Here is a 23,588-nt window from a genome sequence, read left to right as displayed (position 1 = left end):
CTACGTAGTGAGACCCTATCTCAAAGTCAAATTTTGTTGGTTTTTCGAGATAGGGTTTCTCTGTGTAGCTCTGGCTGTCCTAGAACTTGCTCTGTAGACCAGGCTGGCCTCGAACTCAGAGATCTGCCTGCTTCTGCCTCCTGAGTGCTGGGATTAAAGACATATGACGCCGCTGCCCAGCTCAAAATTAAATTTTAAAGATTTATTTTTTATTTTAAATTATGTGTGTGCGGATGTCTGCGTATTTGAGTGCAGGTGCCCAAAGAGGCCAGGGGTGTCGGACCCTCCTGCAGCGGACAGTACAGACGGTTGTGAGCCACTCAGTGTGGGTGCTGGGAACCGAACTCGCGTCCTCCAGAAGAGCAGTAAGCCCCTCTACCGTCTGGGCCATCTCTCCAGCCTTCAAAATTACATCGTACGAATGTCTCGGGGACTGGGGAAATGACTGAGTGGATAAAGAGCCGGCCTTCTGCTGTGAGGGTCTGAGTTGGACCCCTAGAAGGCACATGGCTGAGTCGCTTGTGTGTGGAGGCCCAGCACTCCCACAGAGCCACAGTAGAGGTGCAATCCCTGAAGGCTCGTGCTGCCCCGCGTATATGGTGGCCGGCATCAGGTCCCTGCCTCTGACAGGGCGGAAGGTGAGGACTGACGGCCGAGGTTGTCCTCTGACATGCGTACAGTGGCGTGCACAACCATGCTCACGCACGCACGCACGGATACAGCAAACACAAGTCTAGTCTGTGGATATAGCTCAGCTGCAGGAAGCTGAGCATTGCTAGTGTATGAAGCCCTCGGTTCGGTCCCCAGCATTGCTTGAACCGGATGTGGTGGTGTGCACCAGGACAGCCAGCACATGAGTAGTGGTCACGGGACAGTTTACAGGAGTCCGTTCTCTCCCACCATCTTGGTGATGGGGATCAAACTCAGGTCGTCAGACTGGGCAGCTAGCTTCTGTACCCGAGTCATCTCACTGGCCCCTTGTTTCGACTTTTGAGACAGTGTTTGATTTAGCCCAGACTAGGCTTGAATTCTATACAGCTGAGGATGACCTTGAACTCCCTGGCTTCCTGCCTCCACCTCCCAGTGCTGGGACTAGAGGCATATGTTGCCACACCTGGTTTATATCTACCTTTTTTCTTTTATTAGTTTTTTTTTTTGTAATTTAATTTTATGTGTGTGTTTTCTGTTTGTTTGGTTTGGTTTTTTTCCTGCATACATGTCTACACCATATGTGTATCCGGTGCTCACAGTGGCTGGGAGTCACAGACAGTTGTGAGCCCCCTTCTGGGTGCTGGGAATCAAACCTGGGTCCTCTGGAAGAGCAGCCAGCACTCCTAACCTCTGAGCTATCTCTCCAGCCCATCAGTGGGTACAGGACCCGACAGGAGCCTCAGAGGGGACAGAGCACATGGAAGTGGTGTCCCCACATGGCCCTGTGACGCAGGGTGATGAACTGCATCCATGATCTGTGTTTTGGGGGCACGTGACTATCTCTGTACTGGAAGTAGCCCTGTCCCTTGTGGCTGTGTCTGGGTGACCCGTGTGACCCGGTCAGGCCGCTGTCCTGTCTCAGCATCTGTCACTTTGTCAGTGGCTGTGTGTGATGTTCGGCACATGTGACTGTTCTTACATGTATCTCTCTATGTCGGTGGTCATGTGTGTGTACGTGTATGTGTGGACTTACTGTCGGTAGTTCTGAGGTTTTTTACACGTTTATTTATTGGGGGAGGACATGCCATAGTGTATGTGGGAGGTCAGAGGACAACCTCCAGGAGTCAGTTCTCCTGCCGTGTGGGTCATCGGGCTTACAGCAAGTGCCTTTGGCCATCTTACAGGCTCTCTGAAGGCTTTTGTGTGTTTTGGTTTTGTTTTTGGTTTTTTGAGACAGGGTTTCTTCTCTGTGTAGCTTTGGAGCCTATCCTGGATCTCGCTCTGTAGACCAGGCTGGCCTCCAACTCACAGAGATCCGCCTGGCTCTGCCTCCTGAGTCCTGGGATTAGAGGTGTGTGCCACCACCGCCCGGCTTTCCCGGTTTTATTTGTATGTGTGGGCATGCAGGGAGCCAGAGGTTGGCCTTGGGTGTCTTCCTCAGTCGCTCTCCATTGGTTTCTTTTTATTTTTCGTATGTATATATGTGTATCTCTGTGAGTGTATGGCACATGTATGTGGGTGCCCACGGAGGCCAGATGAGGCATGGGACACCCTGGAGCTGGAGTTAGAGGTGGTGTGGGGTACGGGTGCTGAGAATCAGCCCCTGGTCCTCCACAGGAACAGCAGGCACTGTTTGCCGCTGCCGAGCCATCTCCACAGCCCCTCCGCCTTATTTTTTGGTGAGGGTCTCTCACTGGAACTGGAGTTCACTGATTGGCTGGACTAGCTGAGCTGTAGCCCCGGCACCCCCAGATTCCCACATGGGTGTGAAAGAGCTGAACCTCATTTTCTAAGGTCCCCCATTCCCTCCACTTTCTCTTGAGACATGGTCGTACTATGTAGCCCAGGCTGGACCTGAACTTTCAGTGATCCGTGACCTCAGCCCCCTGAGAGCTGGAGTTGCTGGTGTGTGTATCTCTGGGCAGGTCTCCTGTGCTCATTGGCGTGGATCCCACAGTGACTGCAAGAGGCTGATGGCGTTCCCCTGCTCTCTTCCTCTCCAGGGATCCTTTTGTGCAAGCCAAGCTGTGGCCAGAGGATGGCCTCTTCCTGATTCAGTGGAGCACCAGCCACCTTCACCGCCTGATCCTCACCGTGGCCCACCGAAACCCGGTGGGTCTGGAGCCGGGTGCAGGGGTAGGGAGATGCGCCCTTCGTGGGCTGGATCCAAGCCCTGCCTGCCCCCCCTTACGTCTCCTCCCCCCCCCCCCAGGCTCCCGGCCATGGCCCAAAGGGCCTGCGCCTCCGAAAGTTCCCCATCACGCAGCAACCCGGAGCCTTCGTGCTGGATGGCTGGGGCCGGTCCTTCGACAGCGTCGGGGACCTCCGGCTCGCCTTGCAGGGCTGCTCGCTTCGGGCCGGTGACGACTGCTTCCCCTTGCACCACTGTTGCCTGCCCCGGCCAGGAGGTGAGTAGGGTAGTGAGAGGCACAGGGTGGGGATGACACTGTGTGCTCTGAAGCCAGCCCACGAGGGCAGTGTCTACTCCTGTGCCTAGAAATCTCCAACCTCGTGATCATGCGGGGGTCCAGTGCCCACGCCCAGCCTCTTAACCTGAGCCAGCTCAGCTTCCACAGGGTTCACCAGGACGAAATCACTCAGGTGGGTATTCTGGGCAAGGCATGTGGCCCTGGGGACTGGTCCTGGGGGCGTGATCCTGGGGCGTGGCGTCACCTGAGTGGCCCTGGGGCGTGGTCCTGGGGGCGTGGCGTCACCTGAGTGGCCATGGGGGCGTGGCCATGGGAGCGTGGCCCTGGGGGCGTGGCGTCACCTGCTGCTGCATTCAGTACCACTTCTTACAGCTGTCCCACTTGGGTCAAGGCACAAGGACCAATGTTTACGAGGGCCTTCTAAGAGTGGGAGGCCCTGACGAAGGCAAAGTGGACAACGACTGCCCCCCTGAGCCTGGTGGGGGCAGTGGACAGCAGCTTCGAGTGGTGCTTAAAGTCCTGGATCCCAGTCACCATAACATTGCCTTGGTAAGCGTGCAAGGCTGGCCCTGGGGTGTCTGGAGAGCAGGACTGGGAGGGAGAGTGGGTTTGCAGGAGCCTGCCCTGCCCTGTCCCCACAGGCCTTCTACGAAACAGCTAGCCTCATGAGCCAGGTGTCACACATGCACCTGGCTTTCCTGCACGGTGTCTGCGTCCGCGGCTCAGAGAGTGAGTTCACCCCAACACCCGACTGGGTTTGCAGTCCACCCTCTATGCCCCCTCCCTGGCCTGTGTCCTGACTCCCCCCCCCCCTTGGTAGTTCTGGGGATGGAGCCCAGGCTGTCAGCTTGTGGGGCAAACACTCGACCCCTGAGCGATGCCGATGCCCCCAGCTCCTCACTATGGTGTCCCAGGCAGGGGCTCTATCGTTGAGTCGTACCTCCAGGTTCTCACTGCGGGGTTCTAGGCAGTGGCTCTGCCTCCGAGTCACACTCATTTGACCATCAATCTCTCCCGAAGTCCTGAGGTCAGACAAGCCCTGGGTCTGCAGGATGTGCCCACCCCTCACCACACAGCAGCCCTCTGAACACGCACTGCACGTTGACCCTCCCCTGACCCCTCGCTACACCTGCTCTGCCCTGTCTCCTTGACCCAGACCCTGATGGCTGGCCCTGTCTGATTCTTCCCATAATTCCTTTTGCATCCTTCATGCATACTCTAAGCCCTTCAGCACACCTCTGCCCCCTCCCTGCCTGTCCCTCCAAGCTTCTTGTACAGGCTCCCCTGGTGTGACCTGCACTGCCCCTGGGTGTCCCAATTCTGCTTCCCAGCCTGCGCCTGGCCCGCGGCTCATCTCAGCCCATCCCCTCCCACCCCCTCTCCACTTCCTGCACTCCACCTTGGCCTCTGCTTGGATACTTGCTCTGTGCCTAGACCCCCCATCTATCCCTGCCCCCGCTCTCCTCTGTTCTTAAAGAACCCCCCCACCCCGCTCAGCCCCACCCTCCGTCCTGGACCCCGAGGCAGAGGCAGGTGGCTGCCCCTCTAGCAGCGATGTCTTTGCAGATATCATTGTGACAGAGTTCGTAGAACACGGTCCCCTGGATGTGTGGTTACGGCGACAGAGGGGCCGAGTGCCCATGACCTGGAAGATGGTCGTGGCTCAGCAGCTGGCCAGCGCCCTCAGCTACCTGGTGCGTGGCCCCGAGGGGGTACGGCGTCGGTGACTGGGAGGGTAGTGTGGCGTGGGCGTCAGTGACTGGGGGGTAGTGTGGCGTGGGCATCAGTGTGGGAGGCCACACCGAGCTGCAGTTCCGAACTGTGACTCCCAGGAGCACTGTCTACACGCTTGGCCCCTGATACACCTCAGCCATTGCTGTTCTGATCACACTGTTTCCAGGTCTGCTCTCTCGTTTGTGTAACCATTCCTTGGTACCTTGAAGGATCATCAAGAGCCCTATCTGTGGGTGTCAAGTTTCCCATAGAAAATGGGGTACAGTGAATCCAGGCATGTGACACATACCTGTCATCACAGCACTCAGGAGCTGTGGCGGGGGGTCTGGGATCCAGTCATTCTCGGCTCTATAGTGAGTTTGAGGCTAGCCCTCTGTTGCTCTTCTTGAGGCAGGGACTCTCACTAAACCCAGAACTCGCTCATGTAACTAGACTACCCTCGCTCATGTAACTAGACTAACTAGCTAGTGAGCCCAAGTGTGCTCCCATCTCCACCTCCCCAGCACCGGGATTATAATCACATGCTGCAAGTTGGTCTCACGTAGCCCAGGCTGGTCTCAAATGCATATTGTAACCAAGACTGGCTTTGAACTCCTCATCCTCCTACCTCTGCCTCTTGAGATGGCCGACTGACATTGTTATGCCTGACACCTATCTTCAGTTTTTTTTGGTTTTTCGAGACCAGGTTTCCCTGTGTAGCTTTGCACCTTCCCTGGAACTCACTCTGTAGCCCAGGCTGGCCTCGAACTCATGGAGATCCGCCTGGCTCTGCCTCCCGAGTGCTGGGATTAAAGGCGTGCACCACCACCGCCCGACCCTAACTTCAGTTTCTGAAAATGGCCTGTGTTTAGAGAGGGCTACTGTACTCAAAGCAGCAACATGATATATTAGGAAGCAGTGAGAACTGAGAGGGGACTCTGGGAGATGGTGGGAAATGCTTGCTGTACAGCCATGAAGACTTGAATAAAAAGCCAGATGTCTGTGACCCCAGCACTGGGGGGGGGCAAAGACAGGAGGCCCCTGGACCTCACTGCCTGGCTGGCCTACCCAGTCAGTGAGCTCCAGATTCAGTGTGAGACCCTGTCTCAAAGATAAGGGGAGAAGCAATTGAGGAGGACACCTGGCGTCCATCCCTGACCTTCCACAGCATGCACCCCCAGGAGCACATACCACACATACAATACAGAAAGAACTGAGGGCCAGAGAAGTTGAAGTGGAGTGAGGCACAGTTAGAACTTGGGGATGAGGCAGAATTTGAAACAGGTGGACAGGGGCTGGCCTTACCTGACAGAGAAGAGCAAAGTTGCTGTGAGGAAATCTTAGGAAGGTCATTTTCAGGTGTGTGTGTGTAGGAACAGCCTGTGCAAAGTCCCTGAGGCAGGGGCATTTGGGGACTTCAGTGGGTCTTTCTAGATTGTGCAAAGTCCCTGAGGCAGGGACATTTGGGGACTACAGTGGGGTCTTTCTAGATTTTTGTTCCTGACCAAGAACCTTGGCTACCCACTCAGCTCCCAGTGTTGCCTGGTACTGATGACGTAGTATTGTTATCCCAATAGTTTGACAATGTCATTTTCACACGGCCATCCCTGTCGGGAGGAGCCTTATGGGATGGGGTGGTCGCGGAATCCGATCCACCCCCAGGAGTCATTCACTTTCTCTTCCTCTGCCACCCAGGAGGACAAGAATCTGGTTCACGGGAACGTATGTGGCCGGAACGTCCTGCTGGCCCGGCTGGGGCTGGAGGAGGGTACTAGCCCCTTCATCAAGCTAAGTGATCCTGGCGTGGGCCAAGGTGCCCTCTCCAGGGAGGGTGAGTTCTGGGGTAGGGCTGGGCATGGGGATGGCCTTCCCCTGCCCTTTCCACTCTTGCTGACCTGTGACCCGTGCTCTCCAGAGCGGGTGGAGCGCATCCCATGGACAGCTCCTGAGTGCCTGTCTGGAGAGGCCAGTAGCTTGGGTACTGCCACGGACATGTGGGGCTTTGGTGCCACCCTCCTTGAGATCTGCTTTGATGGGGAGGCACCCCTGCAGGGTCGTTGCCCCTCTGAGGTATGTCTTAAGGATTTTTATGGACTCTGAAGGGTTCCCTGGTCCATCTACGTGGCTCAAAGGTTTCCTAAAGAACGTTTCATTAAGTGCATAATGTTGCTCATGAGCCCGGCCAGGAAGAGCAGCCTTGATTCCAAACAAGCTTTTGCAAAGGTCCGGGGGCATTAAGGGAGCCGAGCTGAGGGCAGGGAGGAAAGGCCGGTAGAAGGAAGCCAGGGTGCTGGGGATGGCTTGGTAGACCTGCACTGACTGCAGAGCCAGCTGGACTTGGTTCTAATTCCTGACGCTGTAGTCTCTACCAGGCTTCAGCTACCTTCTCTGTAAAATGGGCATAAAAAGACCAGGTACTGGTCTGAGCCAGCCATGCTGCTGCTTGGCTGGGTCTCTTGGGGAAGATGTGGGTAGAGTAGGGTGCTCACTCTCTGGGGTCATCACCCCCACAGAAAGAACGATTCTACACAAAGCAGCACCAGCTGCCCGAGCCCTCATGCCCGGAGCTTGCCACACTCACCCGCCAGTGCCTGACCTACGAACCAGCACAGCGGCCGTCATTCCGCACCATTCTGCGGGACCTCACTAGGCTGCAGCCACAGAGTGAGCCAGGGCCCTGGGGTTGGGGGTGCAGCTGGGGTCCCAGCCAATGCAGGCACTGTGCAACCGAAGGCCCTGAACCGGCATGGTGCGTGGTAGCTTCTGACTCACCTAAGGGTGTCCAGGTGGGAGGGATGCTGGGGAGCAGGGACCAGTCATGTGATACTGTTTGGAGAAAGACCCAGGTCTGAGGAAGGCCTTGGCTCTTCCAGATCTAGTGGGCATCTCGGCTGTGAACTCAGACTCACCAGCATCAGACCCCACTGTTTTCCACAAGCGTTATTTGAAAAAGATCCGGGATTTGGGCGAGGTGAGGGCTGGGCTGGAGAGTGGGGGTGGGGGGGGTGGGGGTGGGGGTGGGTGGGGGAGTGAATGGCTGGGGTGGGGTTTGGAGATCTGGAGGGAGAGCAGGTGAGGAGTGGGAGGGCTTGGGGGTTGGGGTTGGAGATTTGGGATGGAGCCTGGAGGGCTGGGATGTGTCTGAAAGAAGTCTGAGGACCAGTCATGATAGGCATGCCTTTAATACCAACACTCAGGAGGCGGAGGCAGGCGGATCTCTGAGTTTGAGGCAGTCTGGTCTGTATATCAAGTTCCAAGCCAACCTGTGCTTCATAGTGTGATTCTCTCTCAAAAAAAAAAAAGTCTAGTTTTGAGAAATGGGAGCGTCTTCAGCTTTGGAAGAAGGGAGGAAATAGGGCCCAGCAGGCTCTACAGCCTGGTCTGACCCTCCTGCCCACTTCTGCCAGGGCCACTTTGGCAAGGTCAGCCTGTACTGCTACGACCCAACCAATGATGGCACCGGCGAGATGGTGGCTGTGAAGGCCCTTAAGGAGGGATGTGGTCCCCAGCTCCGCTCGGGCTGGCAGCGGGAGATCGAGATCCTCCGGACCCTGTACCATGAACACATCGTCAAGTACAAAGGCTGCTGTGAGGACCAAGGTGTGCCGGGCCTGGTGTGTGGGTGCGGGGACCCAACCATCCTGACTAGTTAGAATCATTCCGCCTCCGTGGGGGTGTGGCTGGGCAGCCTTCTCAGTTGGGGGTGTTGCCTACTGGGGCCCGGATGAACAGGAGCCCCACCCCCTCACCTTCCTAGCACAGGAACGGTTCTACGTGGGTAGTCTGGTCCATGGACCTGACCGAGTGTACACGGGTCTTGTCTCCCCACCCTGAGAGCGATCTGTGTAATGCTCAGAGCTCCAGGATCCAGGGACTCCAACCCCTCTTCAGCGTCCATCCCCTGTGGTCTCTTTCTGACAGGAGAGAAGTCTGTACAGCTGGTCATGGAGTACGTCCCCCTGGGCAGCCTCCGGGACTACCTGCCGCGGCACAGCGTCGGGCTGGCACAGCTCCTGATGTTCGCCCAGCAGATCTGCGAGGTGGGACGGCCCCGCCCCTCCTTCCAGAGAGGACCACCTCTGCTTCTGCTGGTCCTGGAGGGGTCTATCCCCGTCCGTGCCCTTGTCCTTGGACTGGACTCCTCTCACTGTCTTGTGTCCCGGTCACCTGGCCACACCCCCATAAGCCTCACCCCTAGTCCCTAGTTTCCTTATGACTAGACCCACCCATCTTTTCTTGACTCCTCCCACCACCGCCCCCCCAGCTGACCCGCCCCCTATTCAGCCTCCCTTGCCTGGCCTAGTAGCTGCAGGCCCCACCCCAAACCCTGTAGAGGTTTGGAGGTTTGAACATTCCTGGACCCGCCCAGCTCCGGTTGACCCCGCCCACCGAGCCCCGCCCCTTCTCTGGCGCTTTGCCAGCCTGGCTCGTCCCGAAAGCCCCACTCCTAGCCTTTAGAGGTTTGCACATCCCTGGACCCACCCTCCTGTGCCTGACCCCGTCCCTCCAGACACCCCGCTATCTAGCTTTGCTGGCACGGCCCCAAGCCTTGCTCTGGCTCCTTCTTTTGCTTGCTCAGGCCGGGGCTGAGCCTGACTCGCCCTGCCCCACCCCAGGGCATGGCCTACCTACACGGGCAGCGCTACATTCACCGAGACCTGGCTGCGCGCAACGTGTTTCTGGACAACGACAGGCTGGTCAAGATCGGAGACTTTGGCCTAGCCAAGGCAGTGCCCGAAGGCCACGAGTACTACCGCGTGCGCGAGGACGGGGACAGCCCGGTGTTCTGGTGACCAGGAGCGGAGGAGACCCTGGGATGCAGAGGGGAGCTGGGCGGGGCCTAGGGGCGGAAGGGACGGGGCTAAAGCCCTGTAGTCCAGTTTGGCTTGGCTTAGTAGGTCTGCAACCCCTCGGGCTGTGCCCTGGAGGGTTAGGTCCCACCTGGAATCTCAGGGGGCCTTTGACTGGATGTGGACTGCAAGTCCAGCCAGCCAGTGTTGAGCCTCCTCTCTCTCTAGGTATGCCCCAGAATGCCTGAAGGAATGCAAGTTTTACTACGCATCAGATGTCTGGTCCTTCGGGGTGACGCTGTATGAGCTGCTGACGTACTGTGACTCCAGTCAGAGCCCCCCCACGGTGAGCGACAGCCACCCCACTGTACCCTTGTGTTTGCTAGGAGGCTTTTCTAGAAAGCAGGCCTTTAGAGTTCAGCCCTTCAACACTGGCAGACTCCACCAGCCTGTTCAGCCCAGTCTTGTCTGCTGGGCAAAAGTGTTGCCCAGCAGTGTGGGGAACTGTCTCGTTCCCGGGGAATTTGTTTGAATGGTTCTTTTCACCTATTTATTGTGTGTTGTGGTGTGCACCCACATGCCACAGCACACACGTGGAGGTTGTGTGAATGGGAGGACATGACCGCTCTAGGGTGTGGTTGAGGGGAAGGTTTTTATTGTCTGCACGAGGGCAAGCCAGAGGCATCTGGAAGAGTCCAGAGCAGGGAGACAAGGCAGTGGACTAAACATGGCCAGTAGACTGAACTGGGCCACGGGGGTCGGGAGCAAAGAGGAGAGAGAGCCAAGAGAGCGCATGGCCGAAATGCCAGGCCTACACAGGCATGAGAGGCCGGGAAGGGAAGCATATGGGGGAGAAGAGCCGGATACCGGTGTGGACTCTGTAACAGGGACACCACCACCCCCAGCTGGGAGCCAGCGTGCACTGTGGTGTCTAATAGGCACCACAGTTAGCCCTTTGTCCCGGGCTTCTTTTGGCCCTGACAGAAGTCAGAGGACAACCTGCAGGAGTTTATTCTCCCCCTGTGTGGCCCTCAGGGTTGAACTCAGGGGGACAGACTTGGCAGCAAGCTCCTCTGTCAGCTCAGCAATCTCGCCAGCCTGTTTTAATGTTTCTTAAAATGACGTTATGTTTACTTACTGGGGAGGAGCACATTGTGTTGGGGATGCGTGGAGGTCAGAGAGCTAGCAGGAGGTCTCGTCAGCTCCTGTCGAGGGAACTCAGGCCATCAGGCTTGCTGGGAAGTCCCTTTGCCCCCCCCCCCCCAGCTCTCTTGTCAGCTCCTTTTGGAACTCAGGCCACCCTAGATCTCAGCCTTCTTACCTCAGCCTCTGCTGGCGCTGAGCTGGTCGTTTCTATTTTATGTGTATGGGTGTTTTACATATTTGTATGTCTGTGCAGTGCCAGGGAGGCCAGAAGAGGGCGTCAGATCTGGAACTTCAGTTCCAGCCTGTTGTGAGCTGCCCTGTGGGTGCTGGGAATTAAACCGGGTTCTCTGCAAGAGCAACACATACTCTTAACCACTGGGCCATCTCCCCCTGCAGGGGAGTTTTAAACGGAAATACTCAAAATGCACACAGGCAAAACCCTGGTATTTGTTGTGCTATTTGCAGACTCCACGAGAGTGTGGCCTCAGGTGTAGTCAGGAGTGTCTCCAGCTCCATCCCACGTTCACTGTGGTGGTATCTCAGGCTGTCGGCTCTGTACACAGTGACCCTTGTCCTGCTTATCCCCTGACACTCCTCGGCCACAGAGACCAAGGGATCTTCTCTTCCTGCTCTAAATTTCTGTGACTTTTTCTGATGGGCCCAACTAGTTTATCTGTCTGTCTAATCAATGAAGAGCTGTGGACCACAGTGATTGGTTAGCCATGAACTAGGGGGAGAAACCAGGAGAATATTGGATTAGCCCCAAAGATTGCATTTCTCCTCAGCTACTCAGAGCGGGGCAGAAGGATCCCTTGAGCCTAAGCGGCAAAGGGCAGCCTGAACAACATAGCAAGATCATTGTCTCAAGAAACAGACTTTAAGGGGCTGGATCTGTGACTCAGTTGGTGGGACACTAGCCTGGCATGCATGTATGAAGCCCTGGGTTCCCCTAGCCCAGCTAAAGCGGGCATGGTGGGGCTTGCCTGTCATCCCAGCACTGGAGGTGGAGGCAGGAGGATCAGGAGTTCAAGGCCAGCCTGGGACACCTAAGACCCTGTCTTGAAAGAGTGGGGGAGCTGGGGACAGGCTCAGCAGTTAAGCACTTGCCTTGTAAGCGTGAGGACAGAAGTCTGGATCCCCAGAACTCACTGGACTGTCAGGTGGGCGTGGTGGCCCTGCTTTAAATCCAGCTGGGGAAGTCAGAGATGGGATCCCTAGAGCATGCTGCCTAACCAGACTAGTCATATCAGGGAGCTCTGGGTTTGATTGAGAGACCCTGCCTCAGTGGATAAGGTGGAAGATGAGCAATATCATAATGATTCCTGACTTCAACCTCCTGTCTCATATTAATGTATGTGCTAGGGCACATACCCTACACATGTGCCCACACACATGCAGACATGATTGCTCCCACATGAAATGGGGTTCTGGCCTGGCTATATGAGTATGCAACATATGACCTCAGAACTGTGAGAGGCAGACACAGAGTTCTCTGGCTTGCTGGCCACCAGACTGTCTTCAGATTCAGTGGAAGACCCTGTCTCAAAGGACTAAGACAGAGAGGGACAGAGCAGGACACCTTCGTCGTCCTCTGGCCTCCCCTTGCCTGAGCACACTCCACTCCATGTACACACACACACACACATGCACGCACACAGGCACACAACTGAGAAGCATGGATTCACGGCTTGTGCAAATAGATGCTGTCAATTGTGCCTTAGAAATTCATCGAGCTCATCGGCGTCACCCAGGGCCAGATGACCGTGCTGAGGCTCACAGAGTTGCTGGAACGCGGAGAGAGGCTGCCTCGGCCTGACAGGTGTCCCTGTGAGGTGAGTCCCTCTACGGGTTCCCCGTCCCACCCTCATGACACAGGGTGAATGGTCTCACAGCCCGTTCTCCCCCGACCCCCAGATCTATCTCCTCATGAAGAACTGCTGGGAGGCAGAGGCCTCTTTCCGGCCCACCTTCCAGAACCTCGTGCCCATCCTCAAGACAGCCCAGGAGAAGTACCAAGGCCAGGTGCCCTCGGTGTTCAGCGTGTGCTGATGTTCAGGGGCGTCAGGGGAAGGCCCCCACAGAGAAGCCTCCACATGCCCTGCACCTCACTCTTGCCCGGAAACCCGTCTGTGAACTAACACCTTTCTTTCCTTGATCGTGAGCCTGGTGTGACCTGAGCAGACCCTGGACGTGCAGAAGGGCCAAGTGGATCCTTGAGTCTTTCATTTTGGGTCCGTCCATCTTTTCACAGTGGAGACCCATCGTCTTCACTAGCTGGGAAGAACCTGTTTGCTTTGCTGGAGGCCTGGGGGATTTGGGGTCCATCTTCAGCCAGGCGTGCAGACAGAGCGAGACTTTAGGAGAAGCCGCGACACTTCTGATCAGCCCTCAACCACCAGCCCAGCTGGGGTGTGACTGGCAAAGCCCGTGCTTAGCAGCGGGGAGACCTGGGTTCCTTCCCTCGCAACTTAAGCCACCAGCTAGATCAGTTCCTGGTATACAGAAGGCACTCAGTAACTGCTTGTTGGAGGCCGGGGCGATTGCTCAGTCCGTGAAGTGCTTACAAATGTGCTTGCCTTGCAAGCATGAAGATGTGAGTTCAATCCCCAGAACCCACGGTAGCTGCTTGGGTGGGACATGCTTGTTGTCCCAGCACTGGGGGCTGGAGACAGCTCCCAGGAGCTCGCAGGCCAGCAGCCTAGTCATTCAGTGAGACTCAGGCCACTGAGAGTCCCTGCCTCCAAACAACACGGTGGAACAGTGCCTCAGAAACAGTAGCCAAAGTTGTCCCCTGACCTCTGCACAAACACATATGCACACACACCTGCACATACATTTGCATACAATACAGGAGAGCCATTTGTCACATACATAGGACTCTGCCAGTTTTACCATTTCCTTCCTGTGTGACCTCAGGTAAATGTCTTGACCTCTCTGGGCCTTATGTCTCAACTATGGGGATGGTCAGGCTTTCTACCTCATAGGACTGATAAAGAGCGCTGATGAGTTATGTTTAAATTGCTTAGGAGAGAGACATAGATAAGTGTTTAATAAATGTTTATGTTTATTACTATTCTGTTGTTTTCAGTGAAGAGGTTGTATAATCAGATGTGTTTGTGAAAGGCAGGGAAATAACCGCCTTCCCAAGAAGGATTTCTTTTTTTTTTTTTAATTATTTATTTATTTGTATCTTGTGTACATTGGTATTCTGCGTGCATGTATATCTGTGTGATGGTGTCAGATCCCCTGGAACAGGAGTTATGTAGACAGTTGTGAGCTGCCATGTGGGTGCTGAGACTTGAACCCGGGTCTTCTGGAAGGGCAGCCAGCACTGCCAACCACCGGGCCCCCACCCCAACCCCTCAGGAAGGATCTCTAAGGACTTTATGGGCATCGTAACACAATCACTTTAAGGCCGTGATGGGCTGTGGGCTGTGTTGATGCCATGGAGGGGGTCGGACCGCACCCATGTCAGTACAGATCCTACCAAGTATATTGAATTTGCTGCCCTACTCCTTCAGTGCCTCTAAAAGACAAGTCATGCCACCAGGCCCACTCATATATAGTCTTGTTTACGAAATTTGAGAGCTGGGAATAGTGGTTGTTCCTTTAATCCCAGCACTCGGAAGCCAGAGGCAGGTGGATCTGTGCGAGATCCAGGTCAGCCAGGACCAGAGAGAGAGAGATTGAGAGAGAGAGAGAGAGATTGAGAGAGAGAGAGAGAGAGAGAGAGAGAGAGAGAGAGAGAGAGAGAGAGAGAGAGAGAGAGAGAGAGAGAGACTGGTGTATTTACCTGTCTGCTGTGTTCTGGGGGCGTGAAGGTTGCCACAAGCTTGGGACATGCTCGTGCCACTGAGCCAAGCCGCTCCCCTCACCTTCTCGGAGTCCTTCTGGTTCTTGGTTCCACTAGTTTCTTTTTTTCCATTGCAACATATTTGTTGTTGAAACTAGGGTGTGCAGCAGGTGTACCGCAGGCCAGCTGCGGGTCAGTTAAACTGCATTCTTGTGCCCACCAACCGTGACCGAACACTCATGCATCTGATTCACCTCTTTCTGGGCAGCGTTCCTTCCAAAGGAAGCACCCAAGACTTGCTTGGTTTTACCTTCAAGAGGTTTTGCTTGTTTGTTTGTTTGTTTTGTTTTTCGAGACAGGGTTTCTCTCTGTATCCCTGGCTGTCCTGAAACTTGCTCTGTAGACCATGCTGGCCTTGAACTCACAGAGATCCACCTGCCTCTGCCTCCTGAGTGCTGGGAATAAAGGTGTGTGCCACCGCAGCCTGGCTCCTTCAAGAGGTTTTTAAAGGTTTATTTATTTTTATTATGTGTATGAGAGTTTTGCCTGTATATATGTAAGTGTACCACACAAATACCTTATGCCTGATGAGGCTGGAAAAGGGCATCAGACCCCCTGGAACTGGAGTTCCAGACAGTTGTGAGCAGCCTTGGGGGTGCAGGGATTCTTACCCCATGTTCAGGAAGAACAGCCAGTGCTCTTAACTTCAGAGCCAGCACTCCGGCCCTCTGTTGTTACTCTTTAATCTGGATGTGTGCGTGTGATGTGTGCGTGTGATGTGTGTGTGTGTGTGTGTGTGTGTGTGTGTGTGTGTGATGTGTGTGTGTGTGATGTGTATATGTGTGATGTGTGTGTGTGCATGTGATGTGTGTGTGATGTGTGTGTATGTGTGATGTGTGTGTGTGTGGTGTGTGTGTGGTGTGTGTGTGGTGTGTGTGTGTGCATGTGATGTGTATGTGTGATGTGTGTGCGTGTGATGTGTGCATGCATGTGCTGCAGTGCTTCTATGACAATGTTGGGCAGTCCTTGAAAGACAAGGTCCCTCTGTGTAGCCCTGACGATCCTGGAACTCACTATGTAGACCAGGCTGGCCTCGAACTCACAGAGATCCACCTGGCTCTGCCTCCCGAGTGCTGGGATTAAAGGTGTGCTCCACCACTGCCCAGCTGTGCATGCTACCTTGTCGTAAGAAATGAAAAAAGAAGCTGGGTGGTGGTGGTACACATCTTTCATCCCAGCATTTAGAAAGCAGAGGTGACAGGCGGTGGTGGCCACGCCTTTAATCCCAGCACTCGGGAGGCAGAGGCAGGTGGATCTCTGTGAGTTCAAGGCCAGCCTGGTCTACAGAGTGAGTTCCAGGAAAGGCACAAAGCTACACAGAGAAACCCTGTCTTGAAAAACAAAAAAAAAAAAAAAAAAAAAAAAGAAAGAAAAAAAAAAAGCAACAAGAAAGAACCCAGGCATGGTGGTACCTGCGTATAACCCAGCACCCAGGAAGCAGAGGCAGGAAGACAGCTGTGAGTTTGAGACCAGCTTTTTTACATTGTAAGTTCAAAGTAAAAGCAAAAGGAACGGCCTGTGTCCCTGAGGTCAGTGCGGCAGCTTCCTGTTAACTTCCTGTCTGGGTCCAGAAGTCACCACTGTACCTAATCTGTGCTGGAAGATGTAACACACTCCCCCCCCCACACACACACACACAAGCACGCACGCACGCACGCACGCACGCACTCTCCGCCTCCGTGCCGTGCCGTGCCGTCTCAATTCTAAGAACCAAGGCATCTGCCTCTCCTGTCAGCACTTCCTGTGGGCACATTTGGACATAACCACAACTGAGGCCCCTGTCCAGCATCTGGTCCTCCTCTAATCCAGGCATCCCTGGCCCTAATCCTGGGGTCTCCAGGCATCCCTGGCCCTAATCCTGGGGTCTCCAAAACAAGACACAACCCTGGACCTTTCGCCTCCTGCCTCCTCCTGTCCCACTGACCTGCAGGCAGCTGACAGGGAACCTTCCTCTCACAGCTTAGCCCCCAGGACACCCCTCCGGTTGCTGGTCTGCTGTCCCGAGGTGAGAGCAGTTCCCCTGGGCAGGGCTGGGGCAGAACCTCCCACATCCTGCAACTCTGGCCACTGCAGAAGCCTTCCAGTAACTCAGGTCTGACGAGGGGCTCCCCAGGAGAAAGTTAGCTCCCTAGCCCCCACTTGGCTTGTGGAGTCTGTTCCCCCGAACTTCTCTTTCTCCCAGTTGCCTCTGCACACCCACCCTCCTCCACTGCAGTTCCCTCCGCCAGAATCGTGCCTGGCTCACTCGGCCAAACTCCCTCCCCTGCCTCTCCTCCTCTTCCAGAAGCCCCCTCCTCGAGTATTCTCTTCCCTCCCTTCCCTCTCTCATTTTATGTTTGAGACAGAGTCTTACTCTAGAGTCCTGGCTCTATGTACACCAGACTGACCTCAAGCTCACAGAGAATTTGCCTCTGCCTCCCAAATGCTAAAACCGAAGGCGCACACCATTGAACGCAGCTGACTCACCTCTCAGAGGCTGCATTAGAATCTATCTCGGCCTCCTGAGCTGCCCCAGCCCCTCACTGATCTCTCCTGCTGAGCCAGGTCCACCATGCAGAGCAGGGAATCTGAAAATCCTAGCATGAGGTGGAGCCTCTTGCAGGTTGGGTCCCAGCACCAGAACACTACAGAACTTTTCCCCCAGAGGTGCAGAGGTTAAGAGTTCTGCTCTGCATGCTTTTAATCCCAGTTCTTGGGAGGCAGAGGCAGAGGCAAAGGCAGGCAGATCTCTATGAGTTCAAGGCCAGCCTGGGCTACACAGCGAGATCCAGGACAGGTTCCAAAGCTACAAAGAGAAACCCTGTCTCAAAAAAAAAAAAAAAGTTCCTGCTCTGGCTGGAAGCTCAGCACCCTGTGCTTCCTGTGAGAGGGTCATTCTTGGTGAACTGCAGTGTGGACTGTCAGACCCTCAGCTTATTGCCTCGAACATGTCTCTATCAAAGGAGCCCATTGGCTAGGACCCAAACTAGGCAGCTTTCCAACTGCATACGGTGACCAGCGACAGTCAAATATTATGCTCTGGACACTGCAATGCCACCAAAATGGCCAATACCTTGAGCATCACCATGTACAGTGGGTGGAGGCAGCTGGACATTCCGTGAGGGTCCACCCTGTGCTGCCAGGAAGTGACCAAGGTTTGCAGGGTAAAGGGATTCTGAATTTAGAGGGATGGATGGGGATGGACTAGAGCACTGACCCAGAGCTCAAACCGGCCTGTGTGAGAGACATGGACAGACAGACTGCATCTCAACAGGATTCTGGGGCAGCAGCTGCAAAATTAGTTTTCCTGGGGCCACACAGGCATGTGTGTACTTGACATGGATTCTGGGGACTGAATTCAAGTCCCTCCCTCTGCCTGTATGCCGAGTGCTTTATAGACTGCGCCACCTCCCCAGCCTAACAGCCAGTTTTGTTTTTAGGGCTGGGACTGGAACCCAGGTACTTTGCCCATGTTAGAACCCGCTCTACCACTGAGCTCCAGGCCCAGTTCCCAAATCTCTGTTTTTAACAGATGAGGTCTTCCTCTGCCCCTCATGCTGGTTTCTTAGGGTTCAGTCCAGAGCTCCTGAGCATTTCCAAGATAGGACCATTTGTTGTTGGGAGCACAGAGGTTCTTGTGCTCACAGATAGCACGAGGGGACCCAGGAATGTTAAACAGGCAGGGTTGCATTTTCAAAGATGTGCCGGGCGGTGGTGGCGCACGCCTTTAATCCCAGCACTCGGGAGGCAGAGCCAGGCGGATCTCTGTGAGTTCGAGGCCAACCTGGGCTACCAAGTGAGTTCCAGGAAAGGCGCAAAGCTACACAGAGAAACCCTGTCTCGAAAAACCAAAAAAAAAAAAAAAAAAAAGAAAAGAAAAAGAAAACCAGTTGAATGCTTTAAGTGCTGCTTAATGGATCATCCTAGTAAGAACATGGAAAACAGTGGTGCTGGGTGTGATTTGATGAACTATGGGAGCCTGGTTTACAGAGCAAGTTCCGGAAGAGCCAAGCTTAGGCAGTGAAGGAAGCTATCGAAAACAGAAAGCTGGTGAAGATGTAATTGAATAAGGGGCCATGTTCCAGCTCCAGAAGGCAGTAGAACTTGGCAGCTTTGGCCACCTGGTTCTGGCTTTAAGGACAGAAGAAAGGGCTATGGAATATTCCTCCACAACTAAGGAAAGCTGGGGAGGCCCGGCACGTGTCAAGGGTGTTTCTGAATGGAGGTGTAGAGAGGCCATTGCATGAAGCTGTGAAGGTGAAGCCTAGATTGTCTTGGAGAACCTAAGATGTTGGGTTCTGCCATGGGATACCTGCTGAGGAGAGCTGCTAACAGGGAATGGAACCAGGCCCAGAGAAAGAAGTCCACAAATCTGGAAAGAGTTGGAGATGTGGAGAGCATTTCAAAATCAGCCATGAAAGTGCGGAACTTAGAGTTTACCCAGCTGGTTTTGGTCTTGCTTTGGTCCAGTATTTCCTCACTATGCTCCCTTTCCTACATTTTGGAATGTTAAGACACTGAATGAATCTCAGAAGAGACTTTGAACTTTGGACTTTTAAAACATTGTTGAGACTGTTGTAGACTAAGGAGACTTTTGAAGTGGGATTCAATGCATTTTTGCATCATGATATGGCTACAAGCCTTTGGGGACCAGGGAGTGGAATGTGGAGTTTGAAAGAAGATGGCCCCCAAAGAGAGTGGCATTGTTGGGAGGTGTGGCTCTGTTGGAATAGGTATGGCCTTGTTGGAGGAAGTGGGTAGTGTCTCGGTTCACTTCCTGTTGCCTGTGGATCAAGGATGTAGAACTCTCAGCTCCTTCTCCAGCACCTTGCCTGCCTACATGCTCCTGTCTCTTCACAGCAATGAAAACCTTAACTAAGACGGCCCTTAAGGTAACACATGGAGCCGGTCTCTAGAACCCATCTTCATGGGAGAAGTGACGTGAACTTTGAGAAGAATTTCGCTGTAATTGTGCCTCCTTCTGCACACAGGATTATGTTACACCTGGAAACTTTTCCAAATTGTGCCTAAAATACACTGCCAGTGTCAGGTTCTGGAAGTTCAAACCAACACTGGCTATGAAGTGTGGCGAACCTGACTTCCTTCTTGCTTCATGCAGATCACGGATCGTTACTCTGCCAGCTCTGGTGTTTGCAGAGACCTCCACAACTTGTGGGTCAGCGAGATAGCTCAGCAGGTGAGGTCGCTTGCAGCCAAGCCTGACAACCTGAGCTCGATCCCCAGGCTCCACATGGTGGGAGGAGAGAATCAAATTCTGCAAGTTTGCCTCTGATGTTCACTTATGCTCTCCTCCACCCACACTTACACAATAAGTCAGTGGAATAAAAAAAAATGTAAACTGAGTGTAGTGCTGCATCCTCCTAATCTCAGCACTCAAAAGGCAGAGGAAGGTGGATCTCTGCGAGTTTAAGACCAACCTCATCTCCATAGCGGGTTCTAGGCCAGTCAGGGATACACAGTGAGACCCTGTCTCAAAAATAAAATAATATGTAGCCAGGTGTGGTGGCACATGCCTTTAATACCAGCACTTGGGAGGCAGAGACAGGTAGATCTCTGAGTTTGAGGCCAGCCTGATCTACAGAGTGAGATCCAGGACAGCCAGGGCTACACAGAGAAACCCTATCTCAAAAAACCAAAAAATAAAAAAGTAATATAATAAACAGATAAGAGAATAGGGGCTGGAGGAATGCCTCGGCCATTAAAGGTTAGGCTCACAACAAAAGGCAAGAATAGAAAGCTAGATGTAGTGGTATTACCTATAGGCCCTGCTCCCAGGGAAGTGAAAGTAGCAGGATTGCTTGAGGCCAGCTATCCAAAGCCAGGGTAGCATAGCAAGACCTCATCCCAAGGAATTAAAAAGAAAAGAATAGCAAACATCAGGACACACTGCTCACACATTGGACTCAGGTGACCAATCTGAAATGCCTTTGATAGGTCGTGTGGATATAAGTGTGACTGCGTGCCCTCCATGTGTCCATGTCTGTGTGTCCTTCCTTGTGTGTCCACATAGGTGGCTGTGTGGGGGTCTCCATGAAGGTCTGCATGTGCAGTGTGTTTACGTGCCTGTATTCATGTGTGTTCCTGTCAGGACACTTACGTCTGTGCGCCTCCCTCCATCCCCATTCTCCCACCACCACCCCATTTTTGAGACAAAGTCTTTTTTTTTTTTTTGTTTTTTGTTTTTTTCGAGACAGGGTTTCTCTGTGTAGCTTTGCGCCTTTTGTGCCTTTCCTGGAGCTCACTTGGTAGACCAGGCTGGCCTTGAACTCACAGAGATCCGCCTGGCTCTGCCTCCCAAGTGCTGGGATTAAAGGCGTGCGCCACCACCGCCCGGCCGTGAGACAAAGTCTTAACGGAGCCCAGGCAGCCATTGAATTCACCGTGTGGGGGGAAGGATGATGTTGGACCACTCTCCTCCCAACTCTCCCCGCCCCCATTTTAAATCACATTTATTTGTGTGTGAGATGTTGTAAGGGACGGTCAGAGGACAGCCTGTGGGTGTCAGTCCTCTCCTGTGGGTCCACAGCATTGCTCTCCTGTCCCCAGGTTGGCGGCACGTGCCTTTACCTACTCAGCCATGTGGCTGCCTGCTCCACTTTTTTTTTAGATTAATTTTATTTTGTCCCTCAAATCTGGAGCAGTCATGTGGTAACCAAAGGAAATGATTTCGCAAGTGAATAAACAAATCCTCCTTTAGCGGTAAACACATTTGCCAAGAACGAACATTAATATTCCTAAATCGAGGCTGCTCATCTTTCCTTTGTGTATAAAACATGAAATCCGAGGAGACCGACTCTGAGACCTGTGCCATTCACTTTGTTTTATTAAACGGACTCTCCACTCATTTTTTAACATTACTTTCTGGAATCTCCTTTAATCCAGTCATACGTTAACATTCCAGGGATAGCCCACAGTCAAAGGATTGAAGATAGCTGCTCAGAGAATAATCAGGAAAATTCAAATAGGTGTTATGTCGTAGTAACCTTCAGTCTCAGAATCCTAACGGCCACCCCCAGCTGTGGGACAGGAGGGACATCCAGACTCTCGTCACTCAGACTCTGCCATGGGCTCTGGAGTAAGAGGGGACCCCATGGCCAGCATGTGTGTCGAGTAAAGGTTGGTAAAAAATGTCATTAGCTGCTGGGCAGTGGTGGCGCATGCCTGTAATCCCAGCACTCGGGAGGCAGAGGCAGGTGGATCTCTGAGTTCCAGGCCAGCCTGGGCTACCAAGCTAGTCCAGGGTGGGCTCCAAAGCTACAGAGAAACCCTGTCTCCAAAAAAAAAAAAAAAAAAAAAAAAAAAAAAAAAAAAAAAAAAAACAACAACAACAACAACAACAAAAGTCATTAGCTTTAGCACCATTTTCTCACAAAAGTCTTATCACAAAGTACTGACTATCAATGACCAGGAAATACTGCTACTGAACGGGAGATGGCTGTACACAAGGACCTGTATCCTATTTGGTGGTTTTAATTTCTAGTGCTCAATGAGGAATGGGAATGAGATTGCTGGCAAAGGAGAATTCCTAGGAAAAAGAATTCTCTTTTGTTCCCCTGGAGAGGACATCACAGCCCTGCCATGCAGGGCCAGTGACTGTCCTGATATGTGGGTCGTGCTCCCGCCAGGGCAGAGGGGACAGCTGAAGGACAGATGGAGCAAGGGCTGGAGGACAGTTATATTGCCCTTATAGTCAGCTCAGTGGACTAGTATCATTCATGGTGAGTATTTGCTGTTTATTTGGTTAATTCATTCATTTCAAAAATCTACTGTGTGCCTATTATGTCCCAGACCCTGTAGCAGGCATTGGTGTAAGCCGAGAACAAGGCAGCGGTGCTGATGAGGAGCACCGTTTTGGCATCTATCTGGGCTTGACACTCTGCGGCTAATCTGGATGGCATCACATTGGCAGGATATAATAGGGCCTGAGAAAGGGTTGAAGGTCAACTAGTGTATCCTCATTCTCCCACCCGGAACCCCAATACGAGGCAGTGAAACACGGAATGAGAGGAATGAGGATGCTGCCCCCTCGGCTTTACTAAGGCCAACACACTTGACATTGGCCACTCCCTTTCTCAAACTGCCCCACCCATCACCTCGGGACAAAGGTGCTTTCCTGGCCTTTCTTCCCACTGCTTGAGAATGCAGTATTGATCATGGCGCACTGGGAGACCCAGCCACCATCTGGCTGGATTCCATGCAACTAGAATAAACTTCCTTAGCAGACGCTACAGACCCCCAACTCCCCTGAGCATGGTCACAAAATGACCAGTCCACCTTCTCTGGGCAGGGCTCGGGACTATCCCAGAGCTCAGAATGCTTGGAGTAGAGGGGAAGTGACCTCAGGGACAGGACAGTGACTTCTAAAGGCATGACGGGTAGGGCCACACAAGCCGAGGTAGCAGAAGTCTAGACAGAATGAGCAACAGTGGGTGGGGGGGATAGAATAAAAGCACGTTTAGTTGTTGTGTAAACCAAAACCAAGGCACAGACATTCCTCCAGGCTGGTTTACTGCCATGGGCTTTATTCTCCACAGTGAGGTGAGTGAGGGTGAGCCGGCAGGTCATGGATGTGGAAAGCTTGAACAAGATCTCACGGACAGGGAGCCCTCACAGCCAGCAGAACCACTGGAAATCATCTGCCCTCTGCCTTTGTTACGTGTGTTTTGCCAATAAAACTGGTTATTAGCAGAGGGAGTTCTAATGACTGACGTGTGAGGCAAAGAGAGCCAGCTGCTCTGGCCTCCAAGACTCAGGGATAGCCTTCTAGGTCCAGTTCCCAGCGTCAGCAGTTTAGGAAGCAGGAAGAACCCAGTCACCCTGGCCTCCAGACACTAACACCAGCCAACATCAGGATCCGTCCATCTGGATTTTATTGGCTTTTGAAATGTACTGTGGGTTGAAACTGGGCTCTTTAGGTGGGTTATGTAGCCTGAGGGCCAGGTGAAGGCGCTGGGGCTTTTTTAAAAAAGAAAGCAGCCAGCAGAGTAAGGAAGGCCCAAGGTCTAG

At 53.5% G+C, this 23,588-nt stretch overlaps 1 protein-coding gene across 4 annotated transcripts in view; it reads left to right on the top strand.

Annotated features, from left to right (window-relative positions):
* The window catches only part of Tyk2 (tyrosine kinase 2), a 31,124-nt gene extending 17,322 nt beyond the window's left edge, over positions 1-13,802 (top strand). For 2 of the 4 annotated variants that reach the window (XR_013052639.1, XR_013052638.1), the window contains exons 11-26: positions 2,655-2,763; positions 2,864-3,059; positions 3,149-3,252; positions 3,453-3,629; positions 3,722-3,809; positions 4,647-4,774; positions 6,489-6,624; positions 6,709-6,863; positions 7,307-7,457; positions 7,667-7,764; positions 8,201-8,393; positions 8,715-8,833; positions 9,373-9,582; positions 9,812-9,929; positions 12,451-12,561; positions 12,644-13,802. Coding sequence is in view for 2 of the 4 variants with exons in the window: in XM_076575776.1 (XP_076431891.1) it covers positions 2,655-2,763; positions 2,864-3,059; positions 3,149-3,252; positions 3,453-3,629; positions 3,722-3,809; positions 4,647-4,774; positions 6,489-6,624; positions 6,709-6,863; positions 7,307-7,457; positions 7,667-7,764; positions 8,201-8,393; positions 8,715-8,833; positions 9,410-9,582; positions 9,812-9,929; positions 12,451-12,561; positions 12,644-12,778 (2,191 nt within the window). In the remaining 2 variants the exon portion in view is untranslated. The remainder of the gene's footprint in view (positions 1-2,654; positions 2,764-2,863; positions 3,060-3,148; positions 3,253-3,452; positions 3,630-3,721; positions 3,810-4,646; positions 4,775-6,488; positions 6,625-6,708; positions 6,864-7,306; positions 7,458-7,666; positions 7,765-8,200; positions 8,394-8,714; positions 8,834-9,372; positions 9,583-9,811; positions 9,930-12,450; positions 12,562-12,643) is intronic. The other 2 variants (XM_076575776.1, XM_016005553.3) reach the window with 1 other exon arrangement.
* Positions 13,803-23,588: the final 9,786 nt, after the last annotated feature.

The sequence above is a fragment of the Peromyscus maniculatus genome, chromosome 7 (assembly GCF_049852395.1).
Source record: "Peromyscus maniculatus bairdii isolate BWxNUB_F1_BW_parent chromosome 7, HU_Pman_BW_mat_3.1, whole genome shotgun sequence".
Classification (NCBI taxonomy): domain Eukaryota; kingdom Metazoa; phylum Chordata; class Mammalia; order Rodentia; family Cricetidae; genus Peromyscus; species Peromyscus maniculatus.
This window is presented reverse-complemented; position numbering and strand designations above follow the sequence as displayed.